Source organism: Epinephelus lanceolatus, chromosome 22 (genome assembly GCF_041903045.1).
Source record: "Epinephelus lanceolatus isolate andai-2023 chromosome 22, ASM4190304v1, whole genome shotgun sequence".
Classification (NCBI taxonomy): Eukaryota; Metazoa; Chordata; class Actinopteri; order Perciformes; family Serranidae; genus Epinephelus; species Epinephelus lanceolatus.
The window spans coordinates 29,900,940-29,914,869 of NC_135755.1; the positions used below are offsets into that span (position 1 = coordinate 29,900,940).

At 41.9% G+C, this 13,930-nt stretch overlaps 1 protein-coding gene and 1 long non-coding RNA gene across 2 annotated transcripts; both read right to left on the minus strand.

The window, feature by feature from the left end:
- Nucleotides 1-244: 244 nt before the first annotated feature.
- On the minus strand, nt 245-1,803 carry LOC144459687 (C-C motif chemokine 3-like). Its single transcript, XM_078164130.1, has 2 exons — nt 1,598-1,803; nt 245-869 (listed from the first exon to the last, which is right to left on the minus strand). The coding sequence occupies exons 1-2, from the start codon at nt 1,801-1,803 to the stop codon at nt 776-778; spliced, it is 300 nt and encodes a 99-aa protein (XP_078020256.1). The 3' UTR covers nt 245-775.
- Nucleotides 1,804-10,147: 8,344 nt separating this feature from the next.
- On the minus strand, nt 10,148-11,543 carry LOC144459836 (uncharacterized). Its single transcript, XR_013488625.1, has 3 exons — nt 11,436-11,543; nt 10,742-10,845; nt 10,148-10,389 (listed from the first exon to the last, which is right to left on the minus strand). It is a non-coding gene; the product is annotated as an uncharacterized LOC144459836 (long non-coding RNA).
- Nucleotides 11,544-13,930: the final 2,387 nt, after the last annotated feature.

A 13,930-nucleotide genomic window follows, 5' to 3' on the forward strand; every position in this document is an offset into this window, starting at 1 on the left:
TGAACTACATCAAAAGTTCTGATCGACTAATATGGTATTTGTAACACACTTTACATATAAATGGCCATGGCCACCCTGATACAGCTACACATACACCCTATGGCACACTTTATTTTGATTTAATTTAATTTAATTTAATTTAATTTTATTTTATTTTTTGGTGCAAAATTAACATAGTGGTGACTTCACAGGTACAAAACAAACAAATATGTTTATAAATAATACTGCATTTATATTATTGTCTGGCTCAGGTATTTCTTCATAGGTTGAGGGTTAGGGTTATGGAATTAGGTCCATATTATACGAAAACCAGAGAGTGCCCAATTCCAACAATTAATTAATTCTACATAGTTCTCAGCAGTCTGCTGAACATGTAAAAATGTAAAAGTTGTCTATTGACAAGCATACAAATAAACAAATATGGTAAATAATGTGTTCAGTAGTTTACATTTATTCATTTGATTCATATTGTCCAGCTTAGAAAAAATGAGAAGAGACAAGTCAAAGCTTCACACTATGTATGAGGTTTATAATGTATGATATTATGGGTACTGAAAAGTATCCAAAAGAAGTAACAAAAAATACAGGATAGCTTGGTCTGTGTCCCACTGCAGACTCAAACTGACCCCATTTGAAGGTCTTGAATTGTACACAGCAGATTTTCACATTAAAACCAAAATCATGACCACATTGTAACATACATTTTTATAGTATGTGGTCTGATAAAGCAACAAAAGCTGCAGTGTCTTTAAAGAAGGATGGGCAGGCAGCTGGTTCAAGTGGTGCAATCATCCACACTTTTCATGATGCTCTTAACCCAGGAGACATTCGGATCCACACATATGCGACGACCCTTTTTTGAAATCAGACTCAAAGAGAGAAATGTCTGTGTCATTGTAATGTCCAACACCTGAGACAAAAAAAACAAAACAAAAAAAAACATAACACAACTAGAAGTAAACCAAATTGGAGGTAGGAAATTTATGAATTATTATCAGAAATAGATTATTGCAAAATTCAAGATTTCTGCAATATTTTTTTTATTTAATTTTTAATTTTTATATACTTTATCAATCCCCCTGAGGGGAAATTCAATTTTCAATTTTTTCACTCTGTTGTCATTAACACACACGTCCGAAATACACACACATGCACAAACAGGACCTTTACATGGACAAAGTGGAGAGATGTCAGAGTGGGGTGGCTGCCATGGACAGATGCCCCGAGCGGTTGGGGGGGGGGGGGTTCGGTGCCTTGCTCAAGGGCACCTCAGCGGTGCCCAGGAGGTGAACTGGCACCTCTCCAGCCACCAGTCCACGCTCCATTTTGGTCCGGATGGGGACTTGAACAGGCAACTCTCCGGTTCCCAACCCAAGTCCCCATGGACTGAGCTACTGCCACCCCAGATATACTCTACATCTAATGAGAAAATGAAAATTTAGAGTATGTAGTGTGCAGGATGTGTGAAATGTGCACTTTATCTATTTAAATGTCCATGATTTATGATTAATTCACAAAGTAATAGTCACACTGAGTAATACTCATTGTGCTGACTTAGGTCACTGTATTAAACATATTGTGGGTGAAGTTAACTTACATGACTGCAGCCTTTGAGCATCGGAAATCAGTCATGACATATGAGCTGATGTGATTTTTGTTCAGGCTTCTCGGGTGGAATGAGAAGCAGTAGTCGTCAGCAGACACAGACATTAGTTTCTGAGGGCAACGTGGAGCGGTCAGTACCAGTTTAGGGGGACTTCTTGGAGTCATTGGCTCCAGTTCAGGAGGATTACCTTGGGTCATCAATCCCAGTTCAACCCAGTCCCTAACAGTGAAAATACATGAATTGGTTGTAAAAATAATTTTGAAATTTCAAGTACTGATATACATAAAAAAAAATCCCCAAAAAGGAATAAAAACTGTGTAAAAAATTTTTTGACTTGACTCAGATGAGGATCTCAGACTGACACAATTTCTGACAATTCATCTCCTGGCATAGTATTCTACTCACAAATGCACATATGTTTATTACTCTTCCTGTCATTCCCAGACTTTTTTCATGCACTCAGTAGATATATTTCTCTCAAATTTTGGTTGCACACTTGATAAAATCAATGTTAGTGAGCGCTTCTCCTTTGCAAACACAATCCATCCACCGGCAGGTGTGGCATATTAAGATGCTGATTAAACAGCATCATTACTACACAGCTGTGCCTTGGGATTTTCACAATAAAATGTCACTCTAACATGTGCAGTGTGATCACACGTCCCCAGTTTTAAGGTAATGTGCCATTGGCATGCTGACGCATGGGTATGTATGCTGTATCTATTATAGCCAACTTTCTGGCTTGTGCATCAGTGCATTTGACCGTACATAATGACTGTTGTGTTTTGTCTATTTTTACATTCCATTGCCACTCTGCATGTCTGAGTGTAATGCCAATCTGTGTGTTGGTGCTTGGTGTTTCTTGCATGTCTTGTGCCATCATACAGTTTGTTGTTGTTGTGTCATTGTATTGTACTGGTGCTCTGCTGTTGCTTGCTGCTTTGCATAGCCTCTGTTCTATATTGACAATATCTAATTGCTATAATTAATTCTATCTTTATGTCTCTATGCTGTCGTTGTCCTGTGGATCGTCCTGTGATTTTTTTTTTATCCTGTTATTGGTTTCAAAACATCTTGCCAAAGGACTGCAGTTGAAAATTAGCCAGCTGGCTGACACTGGAACATTTACAGAAATGTTGATTAATGTGTGTTGTCCTTAGAAATAAAATAAATCTAAAAACATCTGAAATCAAATCTAGCAGAGAGGTGGAAAACTGTGGCCAGTGAAGAAATTGTTTCTTCAACATGGTGCATCCCCTGGATGGCAAACCATCTTCAGGTCATCACCTCCATGAGTCAATACAGTTTGAGTCAGTAGCACAATCACATCATCACAGTGTAGCAGGGAAAAAAAACAGTGCATGCCCTGAATGGTAAAGCATCATATATTTAATTATTTATGTGTTCATTTATAATGAATAATGAATTTATTTATTTGTTTATCATGTCAACAGTGAATCGTAATGTTCATGTCAATAAAGAAAACTGGAATTTTAAAAAAAAATATGAATGGAATCGTGGAATTCTAAATGTAACAACCAGAACAGAATTCATTTCCATATAATCTCACTATACTGCAATTAAGAGTATAATAAACACTCAATGTGGACCAGGATCTCAGAAGGTTAGGTCGCTCTGGAGAAATGGGTTCTGGGCAGCAAAGGTGACACAAGACACAGACTCTTCAGTTGCGTTTGAAAGGTAAAAAACAAAATATTTAATTCTCTTTCAATTAATTTTTCTCTTTCCAAGTGTGTATTCTTTTGTCTTGGAACAATATTCACAGTAACACTGATGTACTCAGCTCAATAGCATGTATCATAAACCAACAAGAAAACAGAACAAAAAGAAAACAACTCTCCCCTTTAGCACTTGTTTTTTCCCTCTTTCAGGTTAAACCAGGAATGCACCTGTCAGGTAAGTATAACTATTTTATTTGCATTTTATCTTTTTATAATCCTATTTATAGTGCCTCTATGTACACAGGTGATTCCTTTAACTTTTTGTTATTACTCTCAACTCAAAGTACCAACCTGTTCCTTTAATGGAACCCGATAACTCAAAAGCAGATAAATACCAAAGAAAAACAAATCAAAAGCAATAACACATTTCAATTTAAACAATGCAATACAATTCGACCGAATGCTGTTGTGTCAATGAGGCAGTGAATCAGTTCAGTTCAATGAGTTACTGTGTGAGTCCTATCAGTTCAACTCAGACTGTGTTGTGTCCTTTGACTCTTTGAGTGCAGTGTATTAGTGTCTTCTCACTCCGGAAATTCCTTGTATTTTGCTGCGTGGGGCAATTGAATGCGATTGTCCTACCACTCTTTATTCTGGATTACTGAGCTTCAGTTATCAAAGCATCTCTCTCTCTCTTTGGATTCATCTCACGGGTTGGCTCGCCACTCCAGGACCAACTGCACCTCTCTCCCTCAGAAGCAAGCTGGCTGAAGAATTGGGTTCTTGTGGGATCTCACACTTTACAGGATGAAGAAGACGACGAAGAAGAGCAGAAGACCCCGCCTTGTACCCACAAAACCAGGAAACTATTACTGCACAGTTCAAATGTATTTTTCCACTTATCACTACAGCATTGTTATTTTTTCTATATTTAACAAATGGTATAATGACTTGTAACATTCAACTGTAACCTGTTAACAAAGTATCATTGTTTAACAGCTTGTAATGTCATGTTTCATTCAGGATCCAAAAATTCAATCTCTGTGATGATTACACACACATATTTCAAAGGCTCAGCTTCAGCTCATTCAGCTTGAACTACTAACAGGTCATTTTAATCATTGTATGGCTAATAAAGCATCGATCACACCGAGATGAAACGCAAGAAAGGGGACGCCAGTAAAACCATTGTTTTCCTATGATACGGCGTGTCTGACCGGCGTTCAAGCGTCTTTTTAAACGGGCGTTTTTCCAGCATCTTTTTAGACATGCGTTTTTGTAGACGCTTCTTTTAGATGTGCGTTTCTAGACGCTGAAAAGTTAAAATATTTTCAACTTTTTTGAGCGTCAGACGCCAGTAGCTAGCACGCATCGAATAAGTGCTTCCAGCGTTTCAAGCGTCTTTGAAGCGTCCGCGTCTCTAGTGTCTCACTTCTGTGTGATCACCCCCTTAAGCTGGGAACTGCCCATTGGTCCGACATCCCATTGTTCCGACCATATTAAACCCATTGTTCCGAAGTCCGTTCCAAAATCATCATGATGCCCTGTGGTTAAGGTCTGGTTAGGTTTAGGCACAAAAACCACTTGGTTAGGGTTAGGAAAAGATCATGGTGTGGGTTAAAATGAAAAAGAAAGTGACAAACACATGAGCCGTGAACCTGCTTCACCTCAAGCCTTTCCCAGCTGACCCAGAGCCGGTCGCGGCGCACCATCAAGGTAGAAATACGCCCGCCGGGAGCCGTTCAGCACCGCGGACCATGGAACTAATGGGCTGTCGGACCAATGGGCTGTCGGACCAATGACATGGACCCCTTAAACTCAACAACTCAGCTAGACATCAGTTCAGCTAAACAGTAACATTAGCTTACATACATATTAATGTAAACAGACATTAAACCTTTACACATTTCCCCACAATCATAGCTGCTAGCAACTTAATATTAATAGGCCACGGGCCTGCAACAACCGAACTACTATTAGCAGTTATTAATAGAGAAACCCTATTTTATCATAGCTAACGCGATGCTAACGGTTGCTAGCGCTAGCGCAGTTAGCGCGCCTAGCGCGACTAATGCTAACGGTTGCTAACGCTAGCGCAGCTAACGTTTCTGCGACTAACGTCGGCCACCGCCAGTTTTTTATAACTCTTTCACATTATTTCATCATGTTTAACAGTTTATAAACTCCATATTTCTATCACAGCAAGCTGCTAATTGACACATTAGCATCTCAGTCAACTCACCGAGACTTTTCCTTCGGCAAATAGCAGCAGGATTGTTACTACCACAGGTCTTTTAGGGGTCGGTGAATCTGGTTGGGGAGAATATTTTTCTTTACACAGACTTTAGAAAGCTACAGTAATTCACCAGTAGTAAGCACACATATTTTACTTCCAAGTGTCTACTGTTCTCTCTGCTTCAACATACATCTGCCTCGGTCACCTTTCAGTAGGAAAAGGGGACGTGCTGCGTCTCCCCATGAGCTTCTCAACAACGTAAGGGGCGGGTTTAACCTTTTTGATAGATGTGGGTAACGCCAATAAAGTTAACCATGAAATATTTACAAAATCCGCTCTTCCAACCACAGGTTCACCTTCCCACAGTTTTTTAAAATATGTTTTCTCCTACTAATCACCTATTTTACAGGTTTCTGGTAACCGGGGGTTACATAAACATCAAAGCGGAATAGAATGACATCATCAGCACACTGACACGGAATGTGATATCTTTGTGACATATTTAAATAAAGTAAAAAAAAAAAAAAAAAAAGAAAAAGAAAAGAATGCCTTTGTGACATCACGATGCAAGGGCCTGAAAGTCTCTAAGTAGGACCCGTTAACATAAGTATTTAGCTCGTGACTACAGTGGGTTAAATCACTTCAGACCTTTCAACGAGTGACAACTGCAAGAGAAATCTTTGCAAGATGCAGCGCAACGGAGTCTTCAGAAGAAACAGGAGGGCCGTCAGGCAGCAGAAGAAGAACCAACTTAGCCAGGAGACAAAACAACGGCTGGCTAAGCGAAAATCCTTCTGGACAGATGAGATGGAGGAGCTGATCACACAGCTAAAAGGTCTCTCTCTCAACCAGGAGCTCAAGGCTGAGAGAGAAGACAATGGTCAGCTACTGACAAAAAGGGCCCGACGAGAGGAGGAACCACGCCATGGCCAAGGCCAACAGGAGCCTACGACACCCATGGAGACGGATGAAGTCTGTCTGATGGATGTCCCTATGATAGATGTCTCTCTGATGGATGTCACTATGGTGGATGTCTCCATGATGGATGTCACTATGATGGATGTCTCCATGATGGATGTCTCTGAGATGGATGTCACTATGATGGATGTCTCCATGACGGATGTTTCTGAGATGGATGTCTCTGAGATGGATATCTCTTAGATAGCAAGGGGCAGCCTTCACTGTGGAACAAGAACCTCCACCATCACCATTAACAACCCCCCCCCCCCATCTCCATAAGTAGACCCTTTCCTCCAAGACATTTTCACTTGTGAGAAGTCAAAATGTCTGCTGGAATAATGTCTATTTATGGGGGGAGGGGCATGGTGGTGCAGTGGATAAGAGAAAAGTGGAAGAAAAACAAAAGGCCCCAGCACTAAACCTCCATCACCACCATTAACACCCCCGCCCCTCCATAAGTAGACCCTTTTGTACAAGACATTTTCACTTGTGAGAAGTCAGAATGTCTGCTGGAATAATGTCTATTTATGGGGGGAGGGGCATACTTTTTTTCTTTTTCTGTGTGTGTGTGTATGTGTGTGTGTGTGTGTGTGTGCGTGTGTGTGTGTGTGTGTGTTTGCAAAGCAAAAAGACACTGGTAGTGGTACTTTCACATTAGTGAAATGGGGTTCAACTCCCTACAGTGTCATTGCTAAAAGCTAAACACAAGACTTTACAACAACTTCATAAACAACAATTCAATTCAATTCAATTCAATTTTATTTTATTTATAAAGCCCAATATCACAAATCACAATTTGCCTCACAGGGCTTTACAGCATACGACATCCCTCTGTCCTTTGGACCCTCACAGTGGATAAGGAAAAACTCCCCAAAAAAACCCTTTAACGGGGGAAAAAAATGGTAGAAACCTCAGGAAGAGCAACTGAGGAGGGATCCCTCTTCCAGGACGGACAGACGTGCAAAGGATGTCATACAGAACAGATCAGCATAATAAATTAACAGGAATCGGCATGACACAATGAGACAGAGAGAGAGAGAGAGAGAGAGAGAGAGAGAGAGAGAGATGCAGGTAATGACAGCAGCTTACAACAACATTATTGAAAGTAATAATATTATAGTTACAGTTCTGGCTACTGTGGTACAATATGTTGAAAGTATGTATTAATATCTGGCAGTATACATGTGTGACAATAGTCATATGTGTATAATAACAGTAGAAGTATGACTAATGACTAATGATGGCGGCAGCAGCAGCAGCAGGAGGCATCTGGCAGGACCACGGCAGCAGCACAACCACACATGTCACGCTGTCCAGGCACCGCTGCGATATGAGTTAATCTGAGAGACAGTGGAGCACAAAGGCTCCGGAGAAGAAGCCGAGTTAGTGACATCCAGAATGGCCGAGTTAGCAAGATGCAGTAATAGGATACGAGAGAGAGAGAGAGAGAGAGAGAGAGAGTGAGAGAGAGAGAGAGAGAGAAGGAGAGAAGGTGCCCAGTGTATTATAGGGGGGTCCTCCGGCAGACTAGGCCTAAGTCAGCCTAACTAGGGGCTGGTACAGGGCAAGCCTGAGCCAGCCCTAACTATAAGCTTTATCAAAGAGGAAAGTCTTAAGTCTAGTCTTAAATGTGGAGACGGTGTCTGCCTCCCGGACCGTAACAGGAAGATGATTCCACAGGAGAGGAGCCTGATAGCTAGAAGGCTCTAGCTCCTGATCTACTTTTGGAGACTTTAGGGACCACGAGTAACCCTGCGTTCTCAGAGCGCAGTGTTCTGGTGGGATAACAAGGCACTATGAGCTCTCTAAGATATGACAGAGCTTGACCATTTAGAGCTTTATAAGTTAACAGTAGGATTTTAAATTCAATTCTGGATTTTACAGGGAGCCAGTGCAGAGAAGCTAAAACAGGAGAAATATGATCTCGTTTCTTAGTTCCTGTTAGTACACGTGCTGCTGCATTCTGAATTAGCTGGAGAGTTTTTAAGGACTTACTAGAGCTACCCGATAATAGAGAGTTACAGTAATCCAGCCTTGAGGTAACAAAAGCGTGGACCAATTTTTCTGCATCTTTTCGGACAACTGATTAAATATATACACCTCAATCTGTATCCATATCAATCACAGACACATGTAACCTTTCATCTTTCAACTGACGCCTCCTTACCAAAATATACGCTTACTACAGCCACTGAACTAGTACTATACTATGAAGTTTTTCAATTACATTTTGATGACATACTATACTATGATGTTTTTAATGATATTTTGATGACATAATATACTGTTAGAGCCATTTGTAAAATATTCATAAACATATTTTCATGTATTTAATTTGCTGAGGATAAGCATAGTCTCAGTGTAGCATGCTTAATAAGAACCAATAAGCTGTGTAATCGTGTAGTCAACTCTAGCTTCTGAGTGATTAAAAGGCATGACGTATTTTGCCTGTGTTTGGTTATTATGTTTTTGTAAGATGTTTAGGTACTGTTTTCATTTTGTATATGAAGAACAAAGTTTTCAGTAAACATTTTAAAAGGAAGAACACGGACTACGGAGTTTTACTGAAGCATGCGTCAGCTATATGCTTGGTGTCTATAGCTCAGCGAGTCACTCTGGCAATCAGTAATGATGCTCATTACCCATGCCGTTGGAGCCGAGCTGCACCAATCACATCGGTGTATCTGATACAGGCGGGCCAGAGGCGAGCTAAACAGATGGCGACAGCGCTGCAACGACAAAGTCCAGAATCAGTCAGTAAACATTGCACGATGACTATGGATGAACACCAGTTGTTTGAAATGGCTTTGGCCGCTACAATGAATGAGTTAGACTTGGCTTTTTCTTGAAAAGAGGAACAGAAGACAGCGCTCGAGTCTTTCCTTTGCAAGAAGGATGTTTTTGCTGTTTTGCCGACCGGATACGGCAAGAGTCTAATCTACCAGTTAGCTCAGCTGATAGCGCTCTGGATACGTCACCCCGTGTATTGTTCTGATTGGTCGTAGTGTTATCAAATTGCGTGCAGTGATATTTTCAAATGCATGCTTGGTGCCGCCCCTTGAGTTGGGCCATTTGCATTACTCATAGCCAGACCCTAAATCTTTCTAGATTTGGGTCTGGATTTCCAGGCTATATTTATTAACATGTGCGCGCAAGAATGAAAACTGTGGAAAATCTTTGGCGATTAGACCCCATTGAGATGGTATGATTTAGGGAGCATGATGAATCCATCGTCCAATAGGGAACCCCCAAGAGGTCCACACAGTGGTGATGGTAGAGGTGGTGAAGATGAGATGTGAGGAAGATGGAGAAGTGCTGATGATCTGGATGAGTAGAGGAATGAGCCTTTGTTGAGCTTGTCCTGGACTCTGCATACACTGGCTGCAGGTGAACAGGGTGGAAGAGGGCACTACAGTTCGAAATCAATTGACGGCTGACAGCAGCAGGAGATATGTATATATATATATATATATATATATATATATATATATATACATATATATCTCCTGCCGCTGACAGCAGCAGGAGATATATATATATATATATATATATATATATATATATATCTCCTGCTGCTGTCAGCAGGCTTTGGCCGCTGACAGCATATATATATATATATATATATATATATATATATATATATATATATCTCCTGCTGCTGTCAGCAGATAAAACTGCACATTTTAGAGTGACCCAAAGCACACCTATGTAGTAATGCAACCAAAATTTAAGAGAAATATAGATCCATTGAGAGCATTAAAAAGTATTTCATGGTAAACTCAACCTTTGAGAAATGGGAGCAACCACAAAAACAAAAGTTTGCATTTCAATTATTGTTCAGTATATATAGTACAAAGTCACTTACATTGTTGCAGATTCACTTCCTGGTGCAGGAGTAGAATGAGCTGTTATATAATGTCATGTACAGGGGAAAAAGAAAATATACATCAATCCAAAATAATGCTAATAATAATAATATTAATTAATAATAAGTAGATGCAGTAGCAGTCTTCTTTATTTATTCATGTTTTTCCCACCTTCCACACTAATTGTTACTGACTTTGAAGCTATTTTTGACTCGCAAAACACTCACCAAACCTAGAATCCACAACAGAACAATATTTTCAATAATCTCAAACCATACAAAGTCAAAACCTGCTTCCATTCAGCAGTATTCAACATTTGAAACAGTTTGATGTGGTTTTTTGGAGCAGTTTCCTTTGAAAATCTATTACAGGGAAACAAATAATAACTTACAATCATCAGGATTCACTCCTTTTCCATTTTCATCGAGGGTTATCAAAAGTCTCTTAACCCATGCAGCATCTGGATCAACACAGAGGGTGGTAGTTGTGAATATTCTGTTGAGAGAAGGAATCACAAAGGTGTTTGTTAACAATGAGTGTTAGACTTAACCATAAGTCAGTGGTGTGCTTTATGACTTGTATTTATTTATTTATTTATTTATTTATTAATAAGACAGATAGACAGACAGATCTCTGAGTGAAATTACAGCCGGGCAGACACTGTATGATTTGAGCCCATTCTGTGACGATTCTGGAGTCTGACGACTCATCTCCACTTACAAACAAACTTCTACCTTGCTGCAGCCCCAGAGCTTTCGAATGAATCTTTAATGACAATGTCAATAGCCAGAATGGTCGGCAGGGGAAGACAGGCCGTTTTATTGTATTGTATTACACGTACAGTTCGAGCGCTCAGGTCATGGCTTGAAGCTCGGACTGCACAGTGTGAGCACATAAGTTGTGAGCTTTAGCTTTACACCAATTTACTCAGACAGTGGGAGCTGGAATCAAATAACGACATTTCTCAAAATGGATGCAAATTGTGCAGAGTATAACCATCTTTAGGCATTATGAGAATAAACAGAAATATACAGAATGTATCATTCCATTTATGCTGATTAGCTAAATTCTAAACTTTTACTTACACAATGGCTTCAACAGGACACGTGGGGGGTGATTTTCTGGATCCCTTAATGTCTTTTAGAGGTACTCGTCCGCTGAAGAATTCAAAGCAGCAGCTAACTGGAGTTGGCTCCAGCTCAAGATAACTACCTTGAGTTGGCTCCACCTCAGGATAACTACCTCGAGTTGTCGGCTCCACCTCAGGATAACTACCTCGAGTCGTCGGTTCCACCTCAGGATAACTACCTTGAGTTGTCGGCTCCACCTCAGGATAACTACCTCGAGTTGTCTGCTCCACCTCAGGATAACTACCTTAAGTTGTCGGCTCCACCTCAGGATTACTACCTCGAGTCGTCTGCTCCACCTCAGGATAACTACCTTGAGTTGTCTGCTCCACCTCAGGATAACTACCTCGAGTTGTCTGCTCCACCTCAGGATAACTACCTCGAGTTGTCTGCTCCACCTCAGGATAACTACCTTGAATTGTCTGCTCCACCTCAGGATAACTACCTTGAGTTGGCTCCACCTCAGGATAACTACCTTGAGTTGGCTCCACCTCAGGATAACTACCTCGAGTCGTCTGCTCCACTTCAGGATAACTACCTCGAGTCGTCTGCTCCACCTCAGGATAACTACCTCAAGTCGTCTGCTTCACCTCAGGATAACTACCTTGAGTTGTCTACTCCACCTCAGGATAACTACCTTGAGTTGTCAGCTCCACCTCAGGATAACTACCTCGAGTCGTCTGCTCCACCTCAGGATAACTACCTCGAGTTGTCTGCTCCACCTCAGGATAACTACCTTGAGTTGTCTGCTCCACCTCAGGATAACTACCTCAAGTTGTCTGCTCCACCTCAGGATAACTACCTTGAGTTGTCGGCTCCACCTCAGGATAACTACCTCGAGTCATCTGCTCCACCTCAGGATAACTACCTTGAGTTGTTGGCTCCACCTCAGGATAACTACTTCAAGTCGTCTGCTCCACCTCAGGATAACTACCTCGAGTTGTCGGCTCCACCTCAGGATAACTACCTCGAGTTGTTGGCTCCACCTCAGGATAACTACCTCGAGTCGTCTGCTCCACCTCAGGTAAACTACCTCGAGTCGTCTGCTCCACCTCAGAATAACTACCTTAAGTTGTCGGCTCCACCTCAGGATAACTACCTTGACTTGGCTCCACCTCAGGATAACTACCTTGAGTTGTCGGCTCCACCTCAGGATAACAACCTTGAGTTGTTGGCTCCACCTCAGGATAACTACCTCGAGTCGTCTGCTCCACCTCAGGTAAACTACCTCGAGTCGTCTGCTCCACCTCAGAATAACTACCTTAAGTTGTCGGCTCCACCTCAGGATAACTACCTCGAGTCGTCGGTTCCACCTCAGGATAACTACCTTGAGTTGTCGGCTCCACCTCAGGATAACTACCTCGAGTTGTCGGCTCCACCTCAGGATAACTACCTTGAGTTGTCGGCTCCACCTCAGGATTACTACCTCGAGTCGTCTGCTCCACCTCAGGATAACTACCTTGAGTTGTCTGCTCCACCTCAGGATAACTACCTTGAGTTGTCTGCTCCACCTCAGGATAACTACCTCGAGTTGTCTGCTCCACCTCAGGATAACTACCTTGAATTGTCTGCTCCACCTCAGGATAACTACCTTGAGTTGGCTCCACCTCAGGATAACTACCTTGAGTTGGCTCCACCTCAGGATAACTACCTCGAGTCGTCTGCTCCACTTCAGGATAACTACCTCGAGTCGTCTGCTCCACCTCAGGATAACTACCTCAAGTCGTCTGCTTCACCTCAGGATAACTACCTTGAGTTGTTGGCTCCACCTCAGGATAACTACTTCAAGTCGTCTGCTCCACCTCAGGATAACTACCTCGAGTTGTCGGCTCCACCTCAGGATAACTACCTCGAGTTGTTGGCTCCACCTCAGGATAACTACCTCGAGTCGTCTGCTCCACCTCAGGTAAACTACCTCGAGTCGTCTGCTCCACCTCAGAATAACTACCTTAAGTTGTCGGCTCCACCTCAGGATAACTACCTTGACTTGGCTCCACCTCAGGATAACTACCTTGAGTTGTCGGCTCCACCTCAGGATAACAACCTTGAGTTGTTGGCTCCACCTCAGGATAACTACCTCGAGTCGTCTGCTCCACCTCAGGTAAACTACCTCGAGTCGTCTGCTCCACCTCAGAATAACTACCTTAAGTTGTCGGCTCCACCTCAGGATAACTACCTCGAGTCGTCTGCTCCACCTCAGGATAACTACCTTGAGTTGGCTCCAGCTCAGAATAACTACCTTGAGTTGTTGGCTCCACCTCAGGATAACTACCTTGAGTTGTCGGCACCACCTCAGGATAACTACCTCGAGTTGTTGGCTCCACCTCAGGATAACTATCTCGAGTCATCTGCTCCACCTCAGGTAAACTACCTCAAGTTGTCTGCTCCACCTCAGGATAACTACCTCAAGTCGTCTGCTCCACCTCAGGATAACTACCTTGAGTCGTCTGCTC